Source organism: Mobula hypostoma, chromosome 4 (assembly GCF_963921235.1).
Source record: "Mobula hypostoma chromosome 4, sMobHyp1.1, whole genome shotgun sequence".
Taxonomy (NCBI): Eukaryota; Metazoa; Chordata; class Chondrichthyes; order Myliobatiformes; family Myliobatidae; genus Mobula; species Mobula hypostoma.
The window spans coordinates 94770326-94780674 of record NC_086100.1 but is presented as its reverse complement, the minus strand read 5'-3'; the positions used below and the strand labels follow the sequence as shown (position 1 = coordinate 94780674).

Genomic DNA, 10349 nt, shown 5'->3' with positions numbered 1-10349 from the left:
TCTTGATTTTTATTCTTGTTCATTACACTGTATATAAAACACGACCCAGTGCTCCAAGAGCATGGATACGTTCCTTCACCATAAATAACTACAACCAAACCTAAACTGGATTTTAAGATGAGTAATAACTGGATTTGCAGACCTAGTGTGCAGACGTACACTGCTGATGCATGCAGTATACAAATATAAGACAGACAGGAATACAATCCCCAGTTTTGCTGACAAGGTTGTGGAGTTACTGCTCATCTCCTCAATGGGATGCAGGTATCTAGAACTTCGAACTGCATACGGCTGTGTGTCAGACCTGGAATCACCAAGAGAATAGGCCCTTGATGAAAAGCAGAATCAATAATTTGTAAAGAAAAGTCAGATTTTGTGCCAGCAAACCATGATCCTGAGTCACATTAGGGTGGGTTTCTCCAGATCTCCAGCCACAGCCCTGGGGTAAAACTCTGCAAAATGAATCAACTAGTTCTTCCTGGGAATCTTGCAAAACTTACAGCTGTAACTCATGGTCAACTGCTACTCTCACACACTGAGTTCTTGCCTGGATGTTACCAACTGTATTTAAAAAACTCTTTCGCACATCTCATTTTCCTTTACATTTTGCTACAGTTTTTGTTACTCCCCAGCTTTACTACCAAATGTCCACCCTCAAGTTTTACTACAGTCTTTTAGATCAAGAACATTTAAGTTCTAAACACAGTTCCTCCACTCTTAAAAAAAACTCATTTGTTTACTTAGCTCACCCCTAATTATATCATGGCGTTTTTACCAGATTTGGGGCAAATGTTTTTATTGTATAAGTAGGACAATGTGGCTGGGCATATTTTATAGTGGTATTGTCACTCATTTTGTTTACCTTCTTAATGCATAGCGTAAAAGCAAAATAATCCAATCAGCTTGGCATCCCTTTTAAGGCCATACAGAGGATCCATTCAAAATTATCACTTATTCCAACTTATATAATAGAACCTAGAAGGAATGTGATCGTACTCGCACAATGGAACATTTATGTACTCGCAGAGGAAAACACAAACGTAATTGGGACACAATATTATGATAACTTTTTTGTGCTACATCGAGTGAGATAAAGAAAACAGAGGAATTAAAAACTGCTTTGCAAAACTCATTTGTCATGAGTCCTGCTAACACCAGGATTTCCCCAGTTTGTTCAGTAGGAAAGTCCATGTCAATGCCATTAAAGACATTGGCCAGCAGCGTTTCAGTTCAAGGACTGAACACAGTTCCACAGATCTCCAATGACCTGGTGATCCTTTGGCAACAGCAACTCCATTGCTGTACAAATGGTAATAGTAATACTTCTTCAATATGCCTACAAATTCTTGTTCACTGGAGCACTAACAATGCAAAATCAGTGTTGGGGTGGGGGTGCAGATTATGGTTATAACATCTGAGAATCGGTCCTTAAAACAAGAGAGAATATTCTTTTCCAGCTCCCCAAAGATCACTCATTGCCAACAATTTAGTTACAAGTTTGGAGTGTTAATCTGAAGAGAAACTGTTCCAGATGTGACTAGCCTCTGATTTAAGCCATTTGGTCTTCAACTTGTCTACCATCCAATCCAAGTAACGATCTATTTTGTTTGTTTCCTGCTCTTGTGTCACAACCCAGACTGGAGTACTTACTGAGATCTGGCCTAGGAAGGCAAAATGTTCCTCTCTCCTCCATCAAAAAAGTCTGCAGGGGAACAAGGTGTGAGCCCCAACAGGTGAGACTTGCATCCTTTCAACCAACTCTACAATTCAGCACTGTGGAACTGTCCTATGAAGAGACAGAATCACTTTTGCAGGTCATAGCAAAAATTAGAATATGGGTGATGTCACTGTAATTTGGGGTATTGGAAAGGTGGCAGAAAAGGGAGCTTTGTGCTGTCTTAGATGAGGGATTATTATATACTCAAGAGTAACATTCATGTTTCTATAACTTCACATTTAAATGCATATTTTTTTAATAAAATTGTTTTCAATCCTCCTTTAACCTTATCCTTCACGAATTCTCCCTTCCAGTTGCTAAGCTGGTCTTTTCAATGGCCAACCTCGATCTCCTCCTGCAATATGCAGGGTCCATCTCGAAGGCTGTTACTTAAGTAGTCTCCCTTGATCAGGTCAGCAGATTGGATTGACTGAAAAAATGCAGCCTCGGCAGTCGAGAGGTATTTTGCCCATACCATCAGACTCCTCCAATGGTAGTCCTGGCTGATTTGACTGATCTAAGGTCTGGATAAGCACATCCAACTCCCACATCCAACTAAAATCTTAGAAAGCATCGTAGCCCCCTCTTAAACAGAGTAGTTCAGTGAAAGTTGTCTCAGAGTCTCTACCCTGAATGTATATAATCCATGCTTGCGCACCCTTATAAATGGCATTATTTAATTTTAAAACCATTTTTAAAAAATTGACCATTGAAATCAGAAACAGAACCTAGACAGGCAAGCAAGAGATGCTGTCTCTCACACAGTACATTTCTACTAATACAGTTTGATATACACCATCAATTAACCTTCTCTGCATATAAAGAAACTGTAAAAATATTATAACTTCTAATTAAAACAACAAAAAAATCAACCCCTCATATTTGGTGCCACCCCTCATGGCAGCAGTGTTAAAAGTAAAACATCTTCAGTTCTGATCCAACAGTGTGATCGAGTCTCAGTGCCTTGGCCATGAAGCAGTGGCATCAGCAGTCACGGACTTTCCTAACTGCAGCAGGAAGGGTGTTGTTGGGTGCTGGGTCACGGGGCACATAGGAAGCCCCTGAAGGTGCCGAGATCCTCACCGTGCCGAGTTCTTGCTAGAACCGCTTAATGAAAACCTGAGAAAAGACAGAAATGCTTAAACGAGCAGCTTAAACCCACTGGTTCTACTGCACCCACTCAATTTCAGTTCTGTCCTGTCACCCTCCCACACCCATAAACACATACACGCAGTTTTCGTGATAATCAACTGCTTCAAGAGCACTGCATTTGGGAATGGAATAGGCAATTGACTGCAGGAGAAGGGTCTCATTTGTTCTTTGAAAATATTAAGTGTACAAAGGAACAGATTAGTAGGCCTTTGAGGTGGACTTTTCTGTGCAACCAGTGCCAAGATAATGAATCTAATCTGTCTGCATATGGTCCATATCCCTCTATTCCCTGCCTGTGAATATAGCTGTATGAGTGCCTTTTAAACATTGCTAACAAACCTGTGTCTACCAGCTCAACTGGCAGCACTGCCCATTGTCTATATAAAATAAAACTTGCCTTGCACGCCTCCTTTACACTTTGCCCCTCTCATCTTAAACCTATGCCTTCTACGATCTGATCTTTACACTTGTGGGGGGGGGGGGGAATAAAAACCTATCTACTCTATTTATGCCTCTCTCAATGTTTGCCCATCAGTATGAGACCTGATGAGAAAACGCTGCCTTGTCAAATGAGATGTTAAATCAAGTCTCTGTTTACCAGTAAAGGAATTATAGCCATTCCATGGCCTGTATTACTACCTCAATCTATGCAACTTGGGCAGATCATTCGTGGGTACCTACCATATATAAATTGGTTGTTCTGATTCTTACATTACAATTAGGATTACAAAAGAACTAATTCAGCAATTTGGGACACCTGTGTTGTAAAAGTTTATATATTTCTTGTATTCTTGTACTCATTCTGCATTGGTTTAAACTTGAATTTCTGCCTTTCCCCTTATCCACTTGAAATTTGTACTTGTGTTGGAAGGAATGGGCTAAAACAATCCTTTCAAAACATACTCATTTTTTCACATTTTTGTATCTTTCACTGTAGATAAAGTGTGCAATACCATCAATAGCAGCCAACCATCAGTTTAAATTTTGGAAAAGAAACAAGATCCCATATGTGACTATCCAACATTTTAACATTGAGTAAATGGCTAACATTTACAGCGAGAGCTACTGCTACACAACCCCAGAGGCTAGGTTCAATGCTGACCTTCAGTGCTGCGTGTGAAGTCTGTGAGGATGTGGGCTTTCTCCAACTGCTGTAGTTTCCTCCCACATTCCAAACACTGACCACTAAATTACCCCAGTGTGAGCTGAGTGAGTGGTAGAATCTAGGCACAGAGGACCGTAGCATTGGAATAAGCCCTTCAACCCATCTAGACCATGCTGACTGTTATTCTGGCCAGTCCCATCAACCTGCACCTGGACCACAGCTCTCTATACTCCTTCCATCCATGTACTTATCCAAACTTCTCTTAAATGCTGCAATTGAACCTGCACCCACAACCTTCCCTGGCAGCTTGTTCCATGCTTGCATCAGAGTGAAGTAGATCCTCCTCCGGTTCCCCTAAAATACATTCACCCTTAACCTATGACCTCTAAATCTAATCCCACCCAACCTCAGTGGAAAAATCTTGCTTTCATTTATCCTCATTTATACCCCTCCTAATTTTGTATACTTTTATCAAATGTCTTCTTATTCTCCTATGCTCCAGGGAATAAAGAGCTAACCTATTCAACTTTTCTAACCCTAAAGTCCCAACAATATCCTTGTAAATTTTCTCTGTACTCTTTCAATCTTATTGGTATCTTTCCTGCAGGTAGATGACCAGAATTGCACACAATACTCCAAATTAGGCCTCACCAATCCCTTATGCAACTTCAACATAACACCCCAACTCCTCTACTCAATACTCTGAGCTGAAGGCCAATGTGCCAGAAGCTCTCTTTACGCCCCTATCTATCTGTAATACCATTTTCAAGGAATTATGGATCTGTATTTCCAGATCCCTCTTTTCTACCGCACTTCTCAGGACCCTCCCGTTCATTGAACAAGCTTTACCCTCGTCTGTCCTCCCAAAAAGTGCAACACTTCACACTTGTCTACAATAAATTCCATCTGACATTTTTCAGCTGGTCCAGATCCTGCTGCAAGCACTTGACAGCCTTCTTCACTGTCCACTACACCCCAATCTTGGTGTCATTTGCAAACTTGCTGATCCAGTTTACCACATTACAATATCACCCAAATCATTAATATAGATGAAAAACAACAACAGACCAGCATCAAACCTTGTGCACACCACTAGGCCCTCCTGCTAAGCTAATACTGATTGCAATTGTGTACTTCCTGAGTGGTAAGCCACTGACCTTCTGAACAGCCTTCCATGTGGAACTTTGCCAAAGCCCTTGCTAAAGTCTATGTAGACATCGTCCACTGAATTTTCTGCATCAACTTTCCTAATAATCTCTTTGAAAAACTCTATAAACATGAGCTACCATACACAAGGCCATGATGACTATCTCTAATCAAGTCCTGTCTATCCAAATACTTAACAAAACAACAGGAATTCTGCAGATGCTGGAAATTCAAGCAACACACATCAAAGTTGCTGGTGAACGCAGCAGGCCAGGCAGCATCTCTAGGAAGAGTTAACTCTTCCTTCAGTTAGTCCTGACAAAGGGTCTCGGCCTGAAATGTCGACTGTACCTCTTCCTAGAGATGCTGCCTGGCCTGCTGCATTCACCAGCAACTCTGATGTGTGTTGTTATCCAAATACTTATATATTTTGCCCGCCAGAATTTCTTCCAATAATTTACCCACTACTGAACCCAGGCTCACTGGTCTATAATTTCCCAGCTGATTCTGAGAGCCTTTCTTGAACAAAGGAACAACATTAGTTATTCTCCAATCCTCCAGTACCTTACCTGTGACTAAGGATGTTTTAAATACCTCTGCCAAGGCCTCTGTATTTTCTGCACTAGAATCCCACAAGGTCAGAGGAAACACAGCATCATACCCTGGAAACTTAGCCGTTGTGTATTTAATATACAAGTAATATTTTAAATATATTGTTTGATTAAGCATTTTTTATTATGCTTTCATTATGGTTATATGTACGAAGTAAGTGAATGGCATACATCATCTCGCCACTGCGTCATTAATATGTGCCTTGATTAAGCTAAAAATGAAACTAAGGCTCTCATTTTGGACACTGTTTTTCTTTGAATTAGTTTAATGTTTTGGAGCCACAAAAGTTTTAAGTTTTAAGTGTAAGTTTTAAAACTAGTCCGAGAGACTACCTACCTGCCAAAGCGCAGCGAGATGTTCGAGTTTTAAAAAAAACACACCACACGCTCGAGTTAAGGAATTTAAACTGCGCACAAAGGTTGTCACCCTCTACCTTGTTGGCATGTTGCTGTAAGTATACTTCACGATTGTACACAATGACATTTCCGTTTCTGATGCAAATGGTATTGACAATGTGGAGTTTGCAATGATTTGTCTGCAGATTTTAGAACTAACTTATTTATACTATTTTTATTGAAGAAATTATTGATTCACTATGTCAAATTCCAAAGAAACAAAAGGGCATGAAGCGCAAAAGAACTAAGTTCACTGAAAGCGAAGTGGCTTAATGAAACAGTAGAAACTGCAACACCAAAACCGAGGTTAGGGACGTGCAGTTACGAGAAATGTTTATGTACAATACAGAAACTGGTGTTACCTTTGTGTATTGTTGCGATGTAAAAGTTGCTGGAGAATTTGCGAGTGGGAAGAAGTGGACTGATATTTGGAAACTTGACATTTGAAAGCATCATTTAGCAAGCAAATCACATATGGGTGGTGTGCAAAAGCTCCATGAGAAAATCCTTCATTACCCACAACGCATATCTTGAGAGAGTGCAGATGAACGAGAGTGAAAATGATCAGACTCAGAGGAGATCAAAGTTCTTACCGATAGTGTTTAGCTAGCTTTTAAAATGAATACCTCTATATATTCAGTTCAACACATTAATAAACATATGGAAAAGTATGCTCAAATCCTGGGCAGCCGAAGAAGCAAAAACCATGCGTTTGAATTTATTGATGTTATCAACAGTATTGTTCATTTTTGAAGAAATAGCATCAGCAGATTTTCACACTTTAACAGTGGATGAATCCAGATATAGCCGTCAACAAATATCTCATTCAAGTTCAGACCTGTAGAAAAGTTGTACTGTGTATAAAACTTTTTTTGGTGGAATAGTTCAGCTGAAGGCATGTGATGCTTCCTCCATCATAAAACCTTCCCAAAGAGTTTTATGAAAAGAACAAACTTGACCTCCATAAATTGATCAACTTCACTTCTGATGGAGCATCAGTGATGTTGGGCAAAGTCAATGATGTCACAGCATGACTGAAACAGGATATCACACACTTAGTTCAATAACACTGTAGCACACCATGAAATCTAGGAATTTGCAATGCATGGAAGGAGGACGAGTAGCACACCCCCAACCTTTGTGTCATCAGCAAATTTACTAACCCATCCCTCCACTTCCTCATTCAGGTCATTTATAAAAATCATGAAGAGAAGGGGTCCCAGAACAGGTCCTTGAGGCACACCACTGGTCACTAACCTCCATGCAGAAAATGACCCATCTACAACCACTCTTTGGATTCACAAATCAAGGTCCCCTTGGATCTCAAGCCTCCTTAATTTCTCAATAAGCCTTGCATCAAATCTTGCTGAACTCTATATACACATCTGCTGCTCTTCCTTCATGTGTTTAGTCACATCCTCAGAAAATTCAGTCAGGCTCTTAAGGCACGACCTAATAGCCATGCTGACTATTCCTAATCATATTATGCCTCTCCAAATGTTCTCCATCAACTTACCAACCACTGATCTAAGACTCACTGGTCTATAATTTCCTGGGCTATCTCTACCCCCTTTCTTGAATAAGGGAACAACATCAGCAACCCTCCAATCCTCCGGAACCCTTCCGTTCCCATTGATGATGCAAAGATCATTGCCAGAGGCTCAGCAATCTCCTTCTTCACCTCCCACAGTAGCGACGGTTCCAGTGACTTATCCAACTTGATGCTTTCCAAAAGCTCTAGCACATCCTCTTTCTTTATGTCTATATGCTCAAGCTTTTCAGTCCACTATAAGTCGTCCCTACAATCACTAAGGCCCTTTACCGTAGTGAATACTGAAGCAAAGTACTCATTAAGTACCTCTGCTACCTCCTCCAGTTCTATACACACTTTTCCACTGTCACATTTGATTGGTCCTATTCTCTCACGTCTTTTCCTCTTGCTCTTCACATACTTGTAGGTACTAAATGTGCACATATGACTGCTCAGTTGAACACAAAATACATCAAAAGTTTGATTTAATTTCTACTGCAATGCAAATGCAAGCAGTCGTGTCACTTGTTTTAAAAGTAAATTTGTTTTTTAGAATCACAGCACCTCTGGCAATTCAGTTCCCTTTTGGTAAGGTGCTAGCTTTGTTAGTGTTCAGCTCTATGGCATTTCTTAATCAACAGCCAAGGAAATTATCATATGAATTAAAAGTAGGTTTTGGATTTATCAGGAGTTGGTTCCTACTTGAATGCATTTGAAAGTTTAATGAACAGATCAGTCCTCAGTTTAATGTGTGCTTAATACAAAAACACTAACATATTCCAAATCATAAAAGGAAATGAGGATTTACTATTTATACAAGGAAACTCACTTAATTCTGTGACCACATTGCTGCACAATGCACAGTGGTTAACTCACCTTTGTACCCGCTCCACCATGTGTGCTACCAGTTTATCCGAAATGCCTGGACACGATTCCTCTGCCAGATTAAAAGCATTCTCCAGCTCTTCAATGGCACCCAGATTCCCACCACTTACTTTGTGCTTTTCTTGTAGCTTCACCAAAATAAAAAAAAACTGTTGATCAACATGCCAACATCAAAGAAAAACAACCAACTTCAAATAGTAAGGGATGGGACTTGCACTAAGGATCAGAACTAAAAGAGGATGATCAAAGGGAGGGATAAACTTCTTGACATTTTTAGGGAGTGAGTTACCTTAATATAAAAATTCACTATACTAAAGAGCCGACTTGACAAATGCAGTTTAACAAATGTTTCATTGTAACAAGTCTTTAACTAACTGGCATCTTACAATGATAACAACATCTCCAGAATACAACTGCAGACAGCTGGAATAAAATTATTTCAGATAATGAAGGAAAATATGTCAGATCTATGACATCTTAAAAATAAAAGAGATTTGGAATGATATTCTGGGCGCTATTATCAATAAAATAGATTTGTTAAAATGCTGCCAGGACTCAAGAACCTGGGAGAGGTTGAGCAAGCAAGGACTTTGGAATGTGGGAGATTGAGGAGGTATATGAAATCATGAGGAGCATTGCTAGGGTGAATGCATACAATGTGTTTTCGCCTGTGAAAGGAAATTAAAAATCAAACTGCATAGGTTTAATGTGAAGATTCCGCATGACATCTAAAACTTTGACAAACTTCTATAGATGTGTAGTGGAAAGCGTATTGATGGGCTATATCACAGCCTGGTATGGAAACACCAACACCTTAAAATGGAAAATCCTACAAAAAAATAGTTAATATGGCCCAGTCCATCACAGGTAAAGTCTTCCCCACCACTGAGCACATCTACATGAAACGTTGTTGCAGGAAATCAGCATCCATCATCAGGGACCCTCACCACGTAGGACAAGCTCTCTTCTCACTTCTGCCATCAGGGAAGGTGGTAACAGGAGCCTCAAGACTCACACCACCAGGCTCAAAAACAGTTATTGCCCCTCAACCAGCAGGTTCCCCACCAAAACGGAAAACTTCACTCAACTTCATCAGTGAAATGTTCCTACAACCTACGGACTCAATTTCAAGGACTCTACATCTCATGTTCTTGATATTTATTGCTTATTTATTAGCATAATTTCTTTCTTTTTGTATTTGCAGTCTGTGTCTTTTGCACAATGGGTGAATGCTCAAGTTGATGCCGTCTTTCATTCATTCTATTATGTATTTATTGAGTACGCCCGCAAGAAAATTAATCTCAGGGTTGTATCTGGTTACATATATGTACTTTAATAATATATTTACTTTAAACTTTGAAAGGGAACACGAAGAGTAACCTCTTCAAATAGAGGGTAGTGTGCCTACAGAATGAACTACCGGAGAATGTGATTGAGACAAGTATGTGGACAGCAGGGGTCTAGAGGGCTAAGGTCTCAAGCAGGACACTGGGATTAGCTTGGTCGACATCATGTTAGTTGGGAAAATAGTCACACTTAATAAAGACAGGAAAATTGGGCATTTGGCCAACCCATTCTTGTACTTAATTTCTCTTGGTATTAATCAATGGGAAAATAATTCATTGTGGTCCAAAGCAACTGGTGTAAGCACAAGTATATTCATAATTAGTAAATGGTCACATAGTGCTATATTACCTCTCTGAACATGGGATTGACCAGGGTCGTCAAGCACTTCGACTTTGGCAGTCGCTTCATTGGTTCCGAGGGCTTATTTTAAAATAACACAAAAGAACAGTAAGCAAACCA

General features: G+C 39.9%; 1 protein-coding gene across 1 annotated transcript in view; it reads right to left on the bottom strand.

Moving 5' to 3' along the window:
* stk25b (serine/threonine kinase 25b) overlaps positions 1–10349 on the bottom strand; it is a 93848-nt gene continuing 83499 nt past the window's right edge. The window contains exons 9-11 of the mRNA XM_063046173.1: positions 10239–10310; positions 8535–8671; positions 1–2836 (exon numbers count right to left, since the gene is read on the bottom strand). Of these exons, the coding sequence (XP_062902243.1) occupies positions 2797–2836; positions 8535–8671; positions 10239–10310 (249 nt within the window). The 3' untranslated portion in view covers positions 1–2796. The remainder of the gene's footprint in view (positions 2837–8534; positions 8672–10238; positions 10311–10349) is intronic.